A 20,244-nucleotide genomic window follows, 5' to 3' on the forward strand; every position below is an offset into this window, starting at 1 on the left:
TTTTCTCCAAAACAGCAAGGTAAACCTCGAATCTCTATCTGAAATAATCGACAAGGGCACTCCATTAAGTCTCACGATTTCAAAAACATATAGAATGGCCAATTTCTCAAGGGAATAGTCAGTACGCACTGGTATAAAATGTGCCGACTTAGTAAGTCTATCAACAACTACCCAACCTAAATTCTTTTTTCCTTGGTGTCAAAGGAAACCTTGACACAAAATCCATGGTTACTTGGTCCCACTTCCACTCAGGAACCATCATAGGCTGAAGTAAACCCGAGGGTACTAGGTGTTCGGCCTTCAATTGTTAGCAAACTAGACACTTAGAAACAAACTCAAAAATGTCTATTTTCATCCCCGACCACCAATACATTTTCTTCAAGTCGTTTTACATTTTTACACTACTCGGATGGATAGACAAGCAACGACATATGCCTTTCATAAAATCCTCTGAATAAGCTTATTATCCTTGGGTACACAAACTCTGTCTTGAAACATCAAGCATCTGTCAGTACTAATCTGAAAATCCGATTTAGCACCCGACTCACACCGAGTTCTCTTGGCTTGCAATTCACCATCGCTATTTTGAGCTTCACAAATTTCTTCGAGAAATGTCAGTCTAGCCTTTAACTCTAACAGAACCGAACCATCCTCTGACAAGGCCAATTGGGCTTTCATTGCTCTCAAAAAAAATGAGGATTTTCTACTCAATGCATCGGCGACCACATTCGCCTTTCCTGGATGGTAGTCGATAATCAACTCATAATCCTTTATCAACTCTAACTACCGCCATTACCATAAATTCAGCTCTTTTTGAGTCATCAAATACTTTAGACTCTTATGGTCAGTAACTACTTGGCATCTCTCGCCATACAAATGGTGCCTCCAAATTTTCAACACGAACATAATGGCGGCCAACTCTAAATCGTGCGTCGGATATTTTTTCTCGTGTGGTTTTAGCTATCTCGAGTCGTAGGCTATCACCTTGCCTTCTTGCATGAGCACACACCCTAACCCATTCAAGGATGCATCACTATACACCACAAACTCTTTTCCCAGTTCCAGTTGCACTAAAACTGGGGCTTCGGTCAACAAAACCTTTAGTTTCTCAAAACTCTGTTGGTACTTCTCTGTCCATTCAAACTTGACATCCTTTTGTAACAATCTTGTCATCGGAGTAGCTATCATTGAGAATCCTTTAACAAATCATCTGTAGTACCCAGCTAAGCCCAAAAAGCTTCTGATCTTCGATACATTCTTCGACAGTTTCCACTCAACAGTAGCAGAGATCTTGCTTAGGTCAACTCTAATTCCAACTCCCAACACGAATGTCCTAGGAATCCTACTTCTTTAAGCCAAATTTCACTTTTACTAAACTTGGTGTATAATTGCTTATCTCTCAAGGTTTGTAAAACCGTTCTCAGATGCTCTGCGTGTTCACTCTCATCATGTGAGTAAATCAGTATGTCGTTGATAAAGACCACTACGAACTTATCAAAATACGACTGGAAAATACGGTTTATCAAATCCATAAACACCGCAGGGGCATTTGTTAAACCGAAGGGCATAACAAGAAACTCGTAGTGCCCATACCTCGTCCTAAAAGCAGTTTTGGGTATATCTTGTTCCTTAACCCTTAGCTGATAGGAGCCAGACCTTAAGTCGATCTTAAAAAACATGGTGGCTCCCTTCAACTAATCAAACAAATCATTGATCCGTGGCAAGAGATACTTGTTCTTCACAGCCACCTTGTTGAGCTGTCTGTAGTCTATACATAACCTCATCGACCCGTCTTTCTTCTTCACAAAAAGTACCAGAGCACCCCACAGGGAAAAACTCGTTCTCACAAAACCTTTGTTAGTTAACTCTTATAGTTGAACTTTCAATCCATCAACTTCGTAGGAGCCATCCTATACGGAGCAATCGAGATGGGTGCCGTACTAAGGACTAACTCGATTCCAAACTCAACTTCCCTAACTGGGGGCAATCTGGGTAATTCCTCCAAAAACACGTCCATAAACTCACATGCCATTGGTACCGATTCAACCTTCGACTCAAACATTTGAGTATTCAGTACAAAAGTGAGGTAAGCCTCATATCATTTTCTCAAATATCTCACTGCCGACATGGATGATATCACCATAGGCAAGTTATACGTTCTACCCTATTCAACCTGAAGAACATCCCCGCTTTCACACTTCAACTCAATAACTTTTCTCCCGCAGTCCACTACAACACTATGAGAAGTATTCATCCCAAGGATTATATCAAATTCATTAAATGGCAATAACATCAAGTTAGCCGGAAAACAATGACCTCTAATTGTCAAATGGCAATTTCTACACACTTGGTCAACTAGCACATGTCTGCCTAAAGGGTTGGACAGATTTACCACAAATTCAGTGGACTCTATTAGCATGTTCATACGAGGTATCAATTCCATACAAATATAAAAGTGGGTAGACCCCAGGTCAATTAAAGCAACAACAAATATATCGTGAAGAGAAAAAGTACCCGTAATCACATCTGGTGAAGATGCCTCTTCGCTAGCACGAATGGCATAAGTCCTTGCATGCGCTCGGGCCTCAGACCTCACAGTTGTAACCTCTGCTACTAGCCCCACTGCCTGGGTTCTTTTGTGGTCTACTCCTCGAAGGAGCATTACTCGCTCTCTCATCCTACTTTTTCTCTTTCTCATCTAAATCGAGGCAATTCCGGATGAAGTGGTCTAGAGATCTACATTTGAAGAAACCTCTTTCATCCCCTCAGCACTCGTTAAAATGACGCCTACCACACTGCGAACACTCCGGCCTATTTGGCCGAGCACTATCAACACTTGCGATGGTAGTGGTTTGGGCTTTAGACGTCGTGTACTGCTTACTCTTCTTTCTACTTGAGAACTCCATTGAAGCATTCGATCGGGTAGTGAACTCTCTCAATCTTTTAGATGAGGACTGATGTGATTTCCCCATCTGTCTTTTTCTCGAGTCTCGAGACTCGATGTCATCTTTTCTCTTCTCTTGGGCCAATTCCTCGGCCTTACATGCTCTCTCCACAAGCACCACAAATTCCCTCAATTCTAAAATGCCAACTAATAATTGGATGTCTTCGTTCAATCCATCCTCAAATCTCTTGCACATGATGACTTCGATAGATATGCACTCCCTAGCGTATTTGCTGAGCCTCACGAACTCACGCTCATACTCTGTTACTGTCATTTGGCCTTGCTTTAGTTTGAGAAATTCTTTCCTCTTTTGGTCGATGAACCTCTAACTAATGTACTTCTTTCGGAATTCTTCCTGAAAGAATCCCCAAGTTACTCGCTCTCTCGATACGAATAACATGAAAGTGTTTCACCATTGATAAGCCAAATCTCGCAGGAGTGACACTACGCACTTCATGCACCCTTTGAGTGTGCATGATAGCTCATCAACTACCCTAATGGTATTTTCTAGCCAAAACTCTGCTCTCTCCGGGTCATCATCAATATTCACCCAAAATTCCTCGGCCCCTTGGTTACGAATTCTATCCACTAGAGGTTTCTCTCTCCTAGCCATCTCTACTCCTTGAGGAGCTATATTAACGGGTTGAGGAATTGGGAGAGGTGGAGTATTCGGATTCACACGAATGAACTCCAAATATCACGCGTCCATCATATGGAGGTAAGCTTCTCTAGTTCCTCCGCCCTGACTCATTGTCACGAGCCCACTATATACTGGCGCAGTCCCTTCAGTAGGAGCCGGCGTATTACTCTCCACATCATCCGCCGTAACTACGTCAAGATTCATTTACTATATAAATAAAAACACAATTTATCCCATTAGGAGTCGTCACACTATCAATATACAATTATGGCATGTATAGCTAGACACGTACTCACGCTAGGTTAGTCTTAGAACCGACTAAACCATAGCTCTGATACCTCTAAATATAACACCTCTTACCCGAGTTCGATGTCAATACTGGGTATAAGGCATTACCGTTCACAAATCACATACACATGTACTAAGTCAAATCATACGTGTAACACCCCTTACCTGTATCCGATGCCGGGACAGGGTACGAGGTATTACTAGACCTAAGCAGAACCAAACATACAAAACCGAGCCACAAAACTTCATTCAACTAAAACCAACTAATTAAAGTCAATTTGTCCCTATTATGGACCTACGAGGCCCAAAACATACATCATTAGCAGTCCGGGACTAAACTGAGAACTCACGAAAATTTTAAGAAAATTTTTAGGTAAAAGCCTCACACGCCCGTGTGGAGGAAATGCACAAGCCCATGTGCTTGGGGACACGCCCATGTCCCACACCCGTGTGAATTATTGGATTTATTTTCCAATTCAAACCTACAGGGGTTTTCACACTACTGAGCACAAGCCCGTGTCCTTGGCCCGTGTTCCTCACAAGGCTTGGGACACACCCGTGTGATAGCCCGTGTGATTTTAGAGAGCATTCTGTTTATGACGTCATCATACAAAGTTAAGGCACACAGCCAAGCACACGCCCGTGGCCAAAGGCCATGTCCTCAACACGGTTGAGACACACGGCCATGTCTCTTCCCATGTTTTTACTACCATGCATGTTAACCTAAAATTCAAGGTGCAGGGGACACACGGCTGAAAGACACGCCCATGGGGCTGACCGTGTGTCACACACTGCATAGACACATGCCCGTGTGTCTACCCATGTAGACCATTTGGAGGCTACTCTCCAAGCCATTGGTCACCCTTAAACAATCACACACTTCCATATGTTCAATGGCATATCCCATGATATATTTGGACACTAAAACATGTAACATTATAGCATCACTGTGACCCCTTTTCATACTAGTCCATTAGTATTCACACAAACTTATCTTTTATTCATTCCACACCAATCTCATTGTTTACCATATTCCTTATTATCAAACCATTATGAGTGCTAAATCATGCAACCACTTACTAGCAAATAAATAGTCATCCATCAAACCAACACATACACATCTTAGAATGCATCCAAGGTAAACTTAGGGATACATCCCAATCATTAATATGGACCAAATCACATGGCCACATACAAAATAATCAATGCCCAAATGATCCATTACACTTGGCTACTTCAACATGACACATATACACAAAATAGACAAGTTTCATATACATGTCATGACCAAAATAATTAAACCCTTTTATACCCAAAATCCTTGAAGATAGTGTGATCCGAGCTCCGACGTCTCCCGATACTTTGAGCTAGCTTGACGTATCTAAAGAGAAGGGAAAAGAGAGAAGGGTAAGCTGTAAAGCTTAGTAAGTACACATACAGATAATCTACATTTTGCAACTATTGATAATCTAAGCATAATTACTTATCCATTATGGTACTTTTCATCATGTCATTTATATATACTTACCTTCCATATTCATATGCACATGCTTATCCAAATACATATCTTTCATAATATCATCATATACTAAGTCCTCATAGGGTTTTAGTACATACCTGTGCCATCTTGCACACATATGGCTTACTTAAATTTTACTTTCGGAGTTCATATTACGTTACCCATTGAACACTTGGAATATGATTCGGACACACGGAATAAATGCACAGAAGTGCCTGAATGTAGCCTTGGCTACCTGACAGAAAGTGTATCGAAGTGCCTCATATCACAGAATCACATGCCGCTCTCAATGGGGCTACTCAAATAGCTAAGAGAGTATCCGAACACAACTCAGGATACCATGCACTCGGACCCTAGCATGTATCACATATTAAATGAGCTCATAACACACATAACTATCCTAGTGACATGTCACTTGTATCCTCAACTATTCCTAAGGTTCAAACGGGATTTTAGACTTCCAGACCTTTCCTGAACGTACTCGTATAAATGGTTTCTTTCACATGGCCAACGTCTCATAATCATATAGCAAAGCATCAAAACATGTTATATTGCCAAATAAGCATATTAAGCATACATTTATCAAAAAATCATTTAATAAAAATAAGTAATGTATTTATTTACATATGTACTTACCTTGGTACAAAATATTAGAAATCGAGCCTAAACCTCGTAAACCTTGTTCTTTCCCCGATCAAGGCTTATCTCGATTCTCTTAATCTATAATACCAAATTTAGCTCGTTTATTACATACATTACTCAAAATGACCCAAAATTCATACTTGGGTAAAATTACTATTTTACCTTTATACTTTCATATATTTGCAATTTAGTCCCTAGGCTCGGATAATACAATGTATGGGATTTCTTAGTTACCCAAGCCTAGCCGAACATTTTTCATGTTCATAACAGCCCACATATTCCTTCCTTTCACATTTTTCTACCCTTTTCTACAACTTTTACAAAATAGTCCTTAAAGCCCTTTTCATGAAAATCTACTTTGTAAAAGTTGTTTACCATCCTCTAAACTCTCATATCCCTCCATAAATCATCAAAACATAAGCTTCTCATGCAAGGGTAAATTTCTAAACATGAACCCTAGCATGAAATATGGGTAGAAATAGAGAGAGCAAGTTACCGTGATTTCAAAAATACGAAGAACATTAAAAACGAGGCTTGGGAGCACTTACTATAGAGCTTGGAAAGCTTGAAAACCCTAGTTATGGGGAACCCTAAAATTTCGACAGCAACATGGAGAGAACGAGCTGATTTTTGGCTTATTTTCCCTTTTTATTACATTAATATACCAAATGACCAAAATGCCCCTAATGCCTTTCCTTCAAATTTTTCCATACAAGCCCATTTTTGTCCAAAAACTTAGAAATTGGGAAATTTTCTCTTTAAGACCTCCTAATTAATAATCCAAAGCAATTTCATACAAATTGCTTCTAAAACACAAATTTTGCAACTTATTCAATTTGGTCCCTAATTTCCAATTGAACACCTTATACTTACAATTTCTTTATGAAACTTTAACACATGCATATATTCACATTCTAAACCTCATAACAATCATAAAAACAATATTTTAACGTCGAATTTGTGGTCTCAAAACCACTATTCCGATTGGGCCCTATTTTGGAATGTTACAATACGAGCCCGTTAAAATTTAAAACTTTTTCAAACTTTGTCTAAAACTTCTTATCATGGACCTACAAGGCCCAAAACATCTCTTGGAAACCATTCGGGACCAAGTCGGGTCCTTTACCCAACACTAGGAGAATGACCTTTGAAACAAGGCACACGCCCGTGTGGATGGGCAACACGCCCGTGTGGAACTTGAACATGGTCGTGCTGATGGCCTGTGTGACACACACGGCCTAAGGACCTAGGGACACACCCGTGTCCCATGCCCGTATGAATTAAATTCTAAATTTGAACCTACATGGGTTTTCACACGGCCTGACACACGCCCGTGTCTATGGCCCATGTCCCTCACACGGCCATGACACGCCCGTGTCCTAGCCCATGTCTAAAAATCTTGACATTTTGTTTCTGATGTCAACATCCAATAAGGCGCACATGGACAAGGCACACGCCCATGGCCAGAGGCCGTGTCCTCCACACAGCTAAGACACACGGCTGTGTCTCTACCCATGTGTTTACTACCATGCATACTGACTTGCAAATTTTTACATGTAGGGGACACACGGCTGGATAACACTCCCATGAGGCTAACCGTGTGTCACACACGGCCTAGACACACACCCGTGTGCCTACCCGTGTGGATAAAATAAGGCTATTTACCAAGCCTTTTTGCCACCCTTACTTGCACTAACTTACATAACATCTAACATGACAAATCGACACAACAATACAAGGTCTAATCAGCCACACAAGGCATTATCTCATTCATGCAATTTAGTCATCCATGAAAATATCATCATTTACATATATCAATAACGAACATTAGCCATTATCTAAGGCTTTATACAAAATGAAGGGATTCATCCCAAGCCAACACATTTGGCCAAATTAACATTGACACAAAACTCAAAAGTCTAAGTCCTATACATGCCATATTTAAAATAATAAAACCAACTATACCAAGTGCTTTGGTTGATAGTGTGATCGATGCCTCCAACGTCCGATTATCCTCGAGCTAATTAGGCGGCACTATAAGAAAATGGAAAGAAGAGGGAGTAAGCATAAAGCTTAGTAACTTGCATGCAAATAAATATAACAACTTTACCATTCATCATCATGCTCATAATACAAAAGTAGGCATAAGCACAACTTACTCATCACTATTCAATACAATTCACATAGCATATATTGAGCTTATATCTCATACATTTCAAATAGGTACCTGTATCACTCACAATATGGTTATACTTTTCTCGTTTAACTCAAACTGTAACCCTTACAGTTGAACCATTTGGAATGCTATCGGATATTCGCTAAGTCTCAAACATAGGATATAATACTGATGCCATGTCCCAGACATGGTCTTACACTGACTATCGAAATCGAGGTCGATGCCATGTCCCAGACATGGTCTTACAGTAGCTCCCACATATCTGTGCCGATGCCATTTCCCAGACATGGTCTTACACTGACACATCTCGTAGCCGATGCATGTCCCAGACATGTCTTACACTGGCTTACATCTCGAGGTCGATGCATATCCCAGACATGTCTTACACTAGTTCTCGTCTCAATACCGATGCCATGTCCTAGACATGGTCTTACACTGGCTCTCATAATGTGACCGATGCATGTCCCAGACATGTCTTACACTAGCACACAAATAACACGAATGTCATGGCATGAATATCCGATTTATTTCCTAAGGTTCAAACAGGAGTTCTACTATCTCAATATTCATCATACATAATCATGTCCACAAACAAGCAATTTATGCTATATCAATTCAAACACATATAATAACAATGTAGTTGTATTATTTACATACAACTTACCTCGATACTCAAAATGAGGCGACTAGTTGATTTAATCTTCTTGCTTGGCATTTCCCCGATCTAGGATCGGATTTTGTATTTCTTGATCTAAAATGGCAACATTTAGTCATTTAATCATCAATTAAATCTAAACCCTCAATAATTTATGATTTGGGAAAAATGACCATTTTACCCCTAGACTTTCACAAAGTGACCATTTTACCCTTAGGCCTGGAAATTGATTTTTATCAAGTTTTCTTATTATTCAAGCCTAACCGACCATTTATATCTCTTATGACAACCCCAAATTTCCAATATTTCACAACGTTACTATCTATTTTACAAACTTTACAAAATGGTCCTATTAGGGTTTTCATGAGAAGTCCCTTAACAAAAGTTGTTTATTTCACAACCATGATTCATTTTCTTCCATAAAATTTCAAAAAAACAACATGAATGCTCTCATGGTAAAACCCTAGACTTTCAGCCATTTAACAAAATAGTCCCCTTGTTAGAAAACTCATGCTACAAGGTTCTAAAACTGTAAAAATTTTCAAGAAAAGCCATTAAAGTCACTTACTTGCAAGATTAGAGAGTGGCTGAAATTTTTGAAGCTCAAAAACCCCTATAATGGCTGAGTTTTCGATGGAGAAGGAGATAGGGAAAAAGATGATATCTTTTCTCTTTATTTTATTTCATTTGGTCAAATAAACTACCAAATTTCCACCAAATTTTTTACTTTCTCTATCTTTTGTCTCCTATGGTCGGCCATCACTTATTTAAGGGTCTATTTGCCCTTTAAAGACCCCCAATTTTGGTTCTCTAGCTATTTAACACCTTTAACTTTTGCACTTTATGCAATTTAGTCCCTTTTTTTCACAATTGGGCTCACAATCACTAAAATTAATTCACCAAAATTTTCATATTCTCATATAATCATGACACAACACATAAAATAATATTAAAAATAATTTATCCGACCTCAGATTAATGATCCCGAAACCACTGTTCTGACTGGGCCCAAAATTGGGCCGTTACAACTCATATATGTGTTTGTTATGGGGACATGTTGTGGAATAAAGGAATGTAAAGCATTGCTCTATTTATGTAGCATGCTGGTGTATTGGAGAGTGTTAACTTCATGCTACACTTTATGGGTCCAACATAGACTATGAGTCAAGTGTGGCAATGAGTATTTTAATATGTATTTTCATCCCCATAAGTTGCCAATGTATCGTTATGATATAATATTAGTGATGTTATGTGTTAAATGTGTCTAGCATGCTTATTTTTAACTCTTGTGTTTGTGGTTTATTATGGTATCTTGAGTACTCATTAAGCTTGGTTAAGCTCACACTCTTTTGTTATTATTTTTATAGCGACATAGTTGGAGTGAAGTGGTGAAGTGAACAAGTTGGTGATCCAAAGGCAAAGGCACTTTAGTTGTGTATGTGAAAGGATTTTTGGTTCATAAAGATGGCAATGTGGGTGCAAAATTGAAGGATTAGATATTACTTTTATTTTGGATTTGTTATTGGACTTTCTATGGACTATTTAAGGAATTTTATACATTTTTGTGTGTGTGTTTATACTACTTGAATTATGCTTGAAGAATGCAGTAGTTGTGGATAGGTTGATAAACTGTCAAAGGTATTAAGGCAGTTCGCATAACGAGGTTCACATAGGAGAGTTCGCACTGGCAGTTCAATGATAGGAGTTCACAAAGGCAGTTTGCAATAGGGGTTCGCATAAGAGAGTTCACATAGCATAGTTCGCAAGGTATAGCTCGCATATTACATTGGTACGCACTTAATCATAGGTTCATATAATACGTAGCTCACATGACATATAGAGTTCGCACATCATAAGCCTTTCATACATATAAGCTTGCACACAAAATAGGCTCGCATATAATATAGGGCTCGCTCAATGTAAAGGTTCGCATAATATAAGGGATCACATACATTATGTGATACGGTATGCATACCATAATGAGTGTTCGCCTTAAAGGTTGGCCAAAAGTGAATTTGCCAATCATAGGGGTTTGGTAGTCATAAGGGTTCGCTGGTGATAGGTGTTCGCCAGTGATAGTGGTTTTCCAATCATAGGGGTTCACAAGGTATAAGTGTTCGCCGGTCTTAGAGTTCGTGAACTAAGGGTTCATAGGTGTCTATGTGTTTACTTCTTTTTCTAGTGTGAATTGATTCTTGTTTACATGATTAGAAAAACATGTTTTAGAATTTTTCATATCTCAATTTCATTCCTTGAATTTCAGTATAGTAGTTTTAATTTCTTAAAGTGGTTTTTCTGGATATTTTGGAAAAATTATGATTTAGTCCTTAAACTTCATTTTGGAATTAAGTTTTTAATCATTGTTTTGAATTGAATTTTTCTCAAAGGCTTTAAAATAAAATGCCCAGGATACTGGTTAGTCCAAATTCATGACTTACGTATTTAATGTTTGCGATATGTAAAATGATAATTTTACCCTTGGTCCTTTTTCGTTATATTATGATGAACGAAGCATGTTTTAGGATCGTTTTGTTTAAAAATCACTTAATTAAGCATGCTTTAGATTGGTTTGTGGTGTGTTGGTTGACTGGTAAAGAGAATCACGTAAGTGGCTAATGTGGCATTCTGAATTCTAGTTGGTCCATTCCGGCAGAGTTTGGGGTGCCACATTTTCCTTGATGGACACATGTAAGGGAGAATGTTGTAAACATGTTGATAAATAAATGTTCATATAACTCTCTAAACTCGTCCAATAATTTATGCTTTTATAACCCCCTAAAAAAGTTATAAAATACCTTAGTTCTCTTATTTATGTTTTTGTAACCTTAATTCTCTTGCTTATGTTTTTGTAACCTATGGTGTTTATAGTCCATTAAATAGAGAGTATTATAAACTTTTGTATCCCAATTAAAGTTGAATTATCTTTTATTTTTATCTACTCTTCTCTCTTATTTTTACTATAAACCTCTTAGTTTTCATAAAACGAGACTATTCTTAGTTTTCATAAAACGAGACTATTATTTTAAGTATTAATATGATGTTTTAGTATTAAATATTATTATTAAAATATTATTATTTGAAATAAGAATATTAAAATTTTAAAATATTCATAATTAATAAGTAACTATTTATTACCAGAGATTTATTTGAAAAAAATATATATTTAAATAAACACTTTTCATTTAATCATTCAAATATCTCTACTCCAAAACTTTTCATATTTAAAAAAAAAAACATTTCTGAAAGTCTATGAAAAAAAAATGGAACCTAATCATTTTAAAATTCTCACCCATTGGCATTAATTCATAGTTTGATTATATTCTACAGAACATTAGGAAATTTGATTATATATCATATCATACCAAACAGGGAAAGGCAGAAAATTTAAGTACAACCCAAGTTTTCATACAAGAGCTAAAGACACGTTTGATTTGAAAGGTTAGCCAGCCTCCATCCTCTCTATGGCATCTATTCTTCATGATACAGATACAAGCCAAGACCAAAACGAGCACATGCCCTGCAGAAAGCTATTTCCTCTGCTGCACTAACAGGATCTACCATGTTAATTTTGCTGGATGATACCGTGCCAGTTGATTCACGATGTGCCTGTATAAGAGCATTTGCATTTGTTATAATGAAGCAACATGTAAATTTTCATGCAGTGATTGTTGATAACTTTCACAATCTTAACCATTTAGTCAAGTAACATTGACCGATGCTGTTTCATCAGTTGAATATCCACCAACTTCTCAAAAAGGAATTCAATATTCGCAAACCGTGGATGATAAATGCTTAGTAACACCTACCTGTTTAAAATTCTCCCTTAGCTATAATAAATTCTCTATTTTCAACTTGAATTGATGAAAGTTATTTGTATTTGATTCTTTAGAAAGAAAAATGAAATCAATGGTCACATAAAATAGTAATCTTCATATGGACTTCAAGTTGAAGATAAAAGGAAAAGCAGTCATAATCCACTTCCGACCATACATGTATTATTACCAGACATGCTTTTATAGTTTTGATGTAAAAGACGAGCAACTAAAACAACTTTGTTTGTATATAAACTGGCACAAGCCTAAGAACCCCTTCAGAGAAAGAGCAGGTAAAAGGAATATACCAAAGAACCAAGTCAAGAGCACATATATAGTTTTAAGGTAGAGAGACCAGCTGTCATCAACTCTCATCCCAAATGAACCAAAAAATAAAAATATGCATAAAATGCACATGCTTGCAATTCAGGTTGATGGAGGCAGCAGCCTTTCACAGAGGGTAAAACTTCTTTTAGGAGTTGGAAAGGGTATCTCTGTATTCTGTCCAATCAACAAAAATGAGGCTGGCAAGTTGGTGCTTTTACCCACAAGATTTTTCAAAGTATGTTATTGAACTCGGTGTGAGTGTATATCTGTCCAATATAGACAGGTTCAATTCTTTCCAAGTTTTTTCATATATTTGAAGGTTATTGGAGGATAATATCCCCATATCTATGTTGGAAAATGCAGATGTGGGTATTGAAAACAGATACTTCAATGAATATGAAGAGTCAAACAACATAAGTCACAAACATCCAAAAATATTCATAAGAATTGAATGAAAGTCACTAAGTTATGTGATTCAAGTAATTTAATTTTTCCCAAGTTTCCATATATGAGGATAAAACACCAATAACCATATCCATTTGATATAAGTCACCTTCAAGTAAAATGATGGGTCGCAACCTAGCTAATGACAACAATGAACAGAAATTCAGTTCATTATATTATGTTCTGGATGGAAAATAGGATTTGGATTGGGCTAGCATACAAAACTCAAATTTTGGTAGTTGCTAAAATTTGAGGGAGACATCAACTACTGGAATTTTTGGAGGCAGGTTATGATCGCTTAATTGACAGGTCCAAAGGCTTTTGATGACATTTTGAATTTTCTTTAGTATAATGCAGAAAAATTGTTAGTGTTCGCCCAACTAGGACGGTAGGATTACAATAAATGTATGGCAAAAGATTCTGCCGTTTCAAAACACTTCTCCACGGTTATGACAGATTTCTGAACAATTCCCTCACAAAATCAATGCCATATGAGCATTCATTAGTTGGGAATAAAAGAAACACGGCAGTTTCACTAAAAGTTCGCCCTAAGGAAAAATATCTCAAGGGTGATATTAGTATTTGTCCTTTCCACTAGGGATAATTTGGGATTTTGAGAATAGGTTGAGGTTTACAGGCTTGTAACCATATATTTGAGCAAAGCTATTTCCAAGGACTTTGGGTTATGAATTTGTTGTGAAAATATCAGCAGGCAATGACAACTGAAATGAGCTGGAGGATAGGAAAATACACAGCCAGACAGAAAACAGTTAGCACCAGCAGACATTCAGAGGTATATGCTAGAAAGGAGCTGAAGGAAGAAAGAGTCGGGCACAATAACCTGCTGAGCAGGCAGAGATTTAACTCATAGATTACATTTTGGTCGCAACAATTCTGTTCTATATTGGACAAGTGTTATTCCCTTATTTGGTTTATGTTCAAACATTAGTTGAATATTTTCTATGGAAGTGCTATACATAAGCACTGTGTTTGTAAGAAGGCACGAATGGAATACCAGAATTCTTCTTCCTATCTTCTTCAGCCATAAAAGCTGGGAAAGCATCAAAAACAAAAGCATATGACTGAAGGAACACATCTCACTACGTTACATGAACAGGTACAAACCTCATAGAATCAGCTAGAGGCGTTTAAGCAAAATAGTCAGATGTACCTGTACCGGCATGTTTCTACCATTTTGGATTTGTCGATATTTTTAAAAATATATATATTTAGTATATAAAAATATTACATAAATGAGATTTAATAAGTTCCAAATATATACTCATTAAGAAACTTCACAATTATAATGCAATGAATTCATCATTCAACAAATAAAACATAAAAAAGACAAAAAAACCATCCGATAAATTATTCTTGGAATTCATTTTACTAATTAAAAAATAACAAGATTTTAGTTTCTTATATTAATATTTATATATATTATAATTGAATTTAATTATGCTAATGTACTTTTATCAAAATAGTCATTTAACTTGCATGAAATCAAGCCAGCCCAAATTAAATTAAAATAATGTATTTTTTTATGTATTCACAGGTTTTGTAACAGGTGCACATTATTTCCAGCCAGTAGGGACGGAATGAGGTGAAACGCACCAATATGACCAATACAAGTCAGAATTTTCACCAAAACAAAAGTCTAGTTTGGGTTTCCAGTTTAACAGGGCATACAATCAGTACTGGAAAAGATTTGACTACTATGCTTTTAAGGCAACTGACAACACTGTTCCGTACTGGTGGAAAGAGTAAAGAAGGAGCATAAATGATAACTGGTTTGAGCTCTGAATAACTAAGAGCATTTGGACACAAATTTCTCCAATACATTCTCGGTATCTTGTAATTCTAAATTTAGTCAAAGACCAGAAGTTATTAGTCAGCATACTTCCAAGACCAGCTTGCCTATATTGCAGCATAAATCTTTTCTTTGCTACCGATTGCCAATAAGGTGATAGAGAGATTAGCTTAATTGAGATTTTATTTTGTTACTCTTGCGGTACTTTTGGGGCATAATAGTAATATTTAATTGAACAAAGCTTAAACTTAGTATTTTAAACATTACACTTGAATTTAGTATCTCATTGTACTTTCCTTATACTATTAAATTCTGCTTTTTAAGTCACGTTCATTAGTTTTGTGTTATGAGTTTAAGTATTGTCTCTAAAGTCCCATCTAGAATAGGAATTCTAGTTCTTTTTAATCTATATAAACATCAAAGTGACCTTTCTTCTAAAGACAAACTATGATACATAAATATTGCATCATTGCTATTGTGATTGCGTGAAACCTAGATTTTCTTTCTTCAATGACTGTGATGCATGCAGACGCAGTTAAGGAATTCTAGGTTTCCAATTGATGCTTGTTTCCCCTTTATTCACCATTGTATGATGCAATTGCATAACTCCAGGTTTGAAACTTCCGGATCTTTTGCTTTTTGTTTCTCTTTCTCCTTAATCAAAATTTCCTATTTTCTTGAGAAATCCATAATCATACTATTACTATCATAAAAGCTAGCTTCATGTATCAGTCTTGCTGCACTCCAGTATAGAAATGACCCTACAAGAACCCGCAACAAGTTCCATGGCCCCATATCTGACCAGTGAATCTTTCGTATCAATACTAGCTTCAGACAAAAAAGAATATGTAACTAACCCTAAGTTCCACAGCGGCACAGAGTTCTGCAACATAGTATACCACGAAGTAATCCACATACATTATCTAACAGGAAGTCTGAAACCATGGAACTAATATGACATAAATATTGAAAGGGAAACAGTAGTTGCACAGTATTTTTCTGTTTTCATTTCTCAAATAACTTAAAAATGACACCAAATTGTAATAATAATTTGATAGAAAACCGTAGTAATATGGAGAAGCAAAGATAGGGAGAAAGAAGTTAACCGACCTCTCCGTCAGAACCTCGAATGGTGAGTCGATACACAACAGTAATGGTTCCATTGTTGGCGAATATAACATCACGTACTTCTCCACACCACCCTGTGTTGAATTCACAAATTGATTCGAAGGTAGATATTTAAAAAGAAATTAAAATGAAAACAAAAAAGGCAAAGGCAAACCAGGGGCGTAGAAGCTCAACATGCGATTGGCATGGTACCTGGGGCGATGAAATTAGATCAGATGAATTGGATGAGGTTGAGAGATTGAAAACAAAACAAAAGCTAGCAGAAGTACCAGGGGAGGAAAGTGGAAGAATTAGGCGGAGACTTGATGATGTTATGAGGTATACGCTTATTGAGGTCGCGCAGGATTTCAATAAGAGGGCGAGTGATGCAGGAGGAGTTGGAAGGCGAAAAAGACTTCTCCAGGGGCACTACATAGTTTGAATCGGGGACACCCTTTTTCGCATCGCAGTTGCTGTTATTATTATTGCTGCTGCAATGGAGACGACCAAGGAATGGCTCTCTCCCCCAGCCCAAACCCCCAATTACCAACCGCCCGTTTTTATTATTGCTATCTGACAATTGTGAGAGAAAGACGCCGCCGCATCGCAATTGTAACGCCATTTTCCAATTCCAATGCTCATTCCTTCATATTCCATTTATTCGCTTGCTTACGCTTACAGCTAACCTTACCAGTCACAGTACTACCCATACCTTACCTACCTACCAACTCTTCACTTTCAAACAGTCAAAACCTACTTCTTTTCTTTTCGTTTCTTTTATGGGACTCCAGCTTTTTAGTTTCCTTTCTTTTCCTCTGAATTTTAGGTAAGAGGACATTAATTTTTTAAGTTTATTCTTGTAAATTATTAATAATTATCGATATAATATTATTTTATATTTATATATTACATACATAAAAAAAATTAAATTTATTTAATATAAAAATAAATAAATTATATTTATTTTTTAAAATATGTATAATTAAATTAAAATAAAAGTTTCAAATATACATTTAAACCACAATTAGAGTTTTACGTGTATAGTTAAACTAAATTAGAGTTTTACATGTATAGTTAAACTAAATTAAAGTTTATGTATAAAATTACACATTAAACTAAAGTTTATGTATATGAGATTTATCTCAATATAAATAAAATATTTTTATGATATTTTTAGTTATTTTATTAATAATTATTTTAATTTTTTAAATATTAAAAATAAATTAAAATTTCTGAAAACATAAAATGTATTATAACATCATTTTATATTATATATTGCATACATAAAAAAATTATATTTATCTAATATAAAAATAAAATGATGTATTATTATAAAAAATTTATATTTCAAAATTTTAATTTATTTTTAATATTTTTAAAAAATTAAAATAATTATTAAGTAATTAAAATATCAAAATAATATTTTATTTATATTTTAGAGTTCAAATCAGTTATTAACCCTCTAAATTAACATATCATATCATCATTTTAATGAAAGATAATATATAAGTGACAAAATTATAATAATTCAATAACTTATAAATTTTAAAAGTTTAATACTAATCTTAATCAAAATTCAAAGCCAACTGATGTAGTTTACCCTTTTCCTAATAAAGTCCCATGGCTCAATTATTCAATCGGGCTACATAAACAAACTTGACAAAACTAAAGCAGCCAGCCAGTATTCGGGCCTTATTAAGCCCAAAAAAGTGTGACGAGGATGCTAACTAATACATAAAAAGATTTGGGATATGTTCAAAAGCTTAAATAATCAATAGCAAATTCCAAAAGAATAAGTTTTATAGCAGTAAGTTCTACAATTGTATAATATATTGCATATATGTTTTGGTTGAAATCATCATTTAATTATATAAATCGAATGTAATTTGATTTTAATTATTTCAATAATGAATATAACATTTTGTAATTCGAATTTAGTAATTAAATCGGGTATCAAGTGTTACATAGTTAATTAAGATTTCGTAAAAATATCTTTAAAATGAAGCCCGTGTGTCTGCCCGTGTGGACAAAATGAAGTCATTTCTAACTTTATTCCTCACCCAAATTTCACCCAAGACCTGCACTTGAAACACACATCCAATACCAACCATCCCAAACATTCAAATTAAACAATTACATCATTTATCATGGCATACCATTACATGCATAAGTGTCTAAAAACTTACTTTGGATTAACTTAGGCATTAACATCATTTGATCACATAGACTTAACATATCACACATGATTGTATCATAATAACCTACTTAATCATACCAAAATAACTATTACTAGCCATTCCAATGGCTAGATTACAAGCATCATTAGTATGCCACTAATGGCCAAGTTGTCCTATACATGCCATTATACCAAAATGATTTTACTAAGTATACCCAAAATAAATAGTTGATAGTGTGACGATGCTCCAATAATCTTTCAACCTTCACGAGCTTCTGAGCACTATAAACAGGGAAAAATAAAACAAAGTAAGCATTACATGCTTGGTAAGTTTGTATAACAGAAACTAAACTTACCAATCTCATTTATTAAATCTAAGCATACAATATCATGTTTACCATCCATTAGCAATATTGCCTAAACACAATGCATTCAATCAAACATGTTAGTCACCAAAATCCTCATAACAATCAAGTAAACATAGATGAGCTCATCATGCAATATTTCTTTTCCAGTCATTATCATTTCATCTCATAATTCTCATACCAAGTCAAGATTTTTATGTCCGTTGAATCATTGAAATTCCGATGGATACTAGTACACTCTGGGTGTACGGTTCCATAATCCGTCAATTCTTATTCGATGGTACCTATTAGGGCGCTTAATCAAGGAATATAATTTCTAGCCACATATCGTATAACAGGATTACCAATCCAAGCTAAATCCTTTATATAACGTATGCTCAAAAGAGTTCAATTAGGATTACCAGTCCAGGCTAAACCCTAATCATAATGTATACTCGAGAGGTATTATATCCAGATTACCCGTCCGGGCTAAATCCTTTCTATAACAAGCTCAATAGGATTTCTTGTCCGAGCTAAATCCCGTTCGCAACAAATGCAGGACCTTATTCGTTTCGGGAAAGCACATGTATTCATCGGAATTCAATATTCAATCAAGACTTGACCCTTTTTCACCATATCAAGCATATATTAAATTTCTCATTATAGCATTCAAGTATTGTACATCAATATAAGTCACATTCCATACCACAGAACATTCAATGAAACATATTTACTTGCCCGATTAAGTTACACGAACTTACCTCGACACTTGTTCGCGTATAAAATCTCCTAATTCGAAACCTTTTCTTTTCCTCGGTCTAACCTCGAATTAGTGTTTTCCGAATCTATACAAATAGCTTTAATTATCAATTTCACATATTTCATATTTATTTGGACTCAATTTATATCCTAGGCAAAATTACCATTTTGACCCTAACTTTTCCATAAATTCCAATTTCGTCCCTAGGCTCGAAAAATGAAACTTGTGCAATTTACCCCCTATTCCAAGCCTAGCCAAAATCCCATTACAAATTTTTCAGCACATATATTCATAAAAATTTAGAATTTCTCTTCAATTTCACAAGTTTTCATTTTAGTCCCTAAACCATGTTTCCATCAAAAATCACTTTGTAAAAGTTGTTTATCTATCAACAACCTTTCATTTTCTACCATAAATTTCTAATTTTTAGCATATAAATCCTTGACCTATTTTCCATACTTTGATAACTTTTCGAATTAATCCCTCAAATAGAGAGATTAAGCTATCCTACTTTCAAAAATATTAAAATTACTAAAAACGGAACAAGAAAACTTACCCAATTAGGCCTTGAAAGTTTCTTCTCTCTCTCCTAGGCTTTCC

The 20,244-nt window shown here is 35.7% G+C and overlaps 1 protein-coding gene across 1 annotated transcript; it reads right to left on the bottom strand.

Moving 5' to 3' along the window:
• Positions 1-12,138: 12,138 nt before the first annotated feature.
• Positions 12,139-17,202, bottom strand: LOC107901978 (DNA repair RAD52-like protein 2, chloroplastic). The gene is made up of 4 exons (XM_016828173.2): positions 16,655-17,202; positions 16,540-16,577; positions 16,368-16,459; positions 12,139-12,470 (listed from the first exon to the last, which is right to left on the bottom strand). The coding sequence occupies exons 1-4, from the start codon at positions 16,984-16,986 to the stop codon at positions 12,333-12,335; spliced, it is 600 nt and encodes a 199-aa protein (XP_016683662.2). The 5' UTR covers positions 16,987-17,202; the 3' UTR covers positions 12,139-12,332.
• Positions 17,203-20,244: the final 3,042 nt, after the last annotated feature.

Source organism: Gossypium hirsutum, chromosome A06, assembly GCF_007990345.1.
Source record: "Gossypium hirsutum isolate 1008001.06 chromosome A06, Gossypium_hirsutum_v2.1, whole genome shotgun sequence".
Lineage (NCBI taxonomy): Eukaryota > Viridiplantae > Streptophyta > Magnoliopsida > Malvales > Malvaceae > Gossypium > Gossypium hirsutum.

Coding starts and splice junctions, on each gene's coding strand:
- LOC107901978 (XM_016828173.2), bottom strand. CDS start 16,986: ATGGCGTTACAATTGCGATGCGGCGGCGTCTTTCTCTCACAATTGTCA. Junction 16,460..16,539: donor GTTGAGCTTCTACGCCCCTG/GTTTGCCTTTGC, acceptor AATTCAACACAG/GGTGGTGTGGAGAAGTACGT. Junction 12,471..16,367: donor TTCGAGGTTCTGACGGAGAG/GTCGGTTAACTT, acceptor GCTCTTATACAG/GCACATCGTGAATCAACTGG.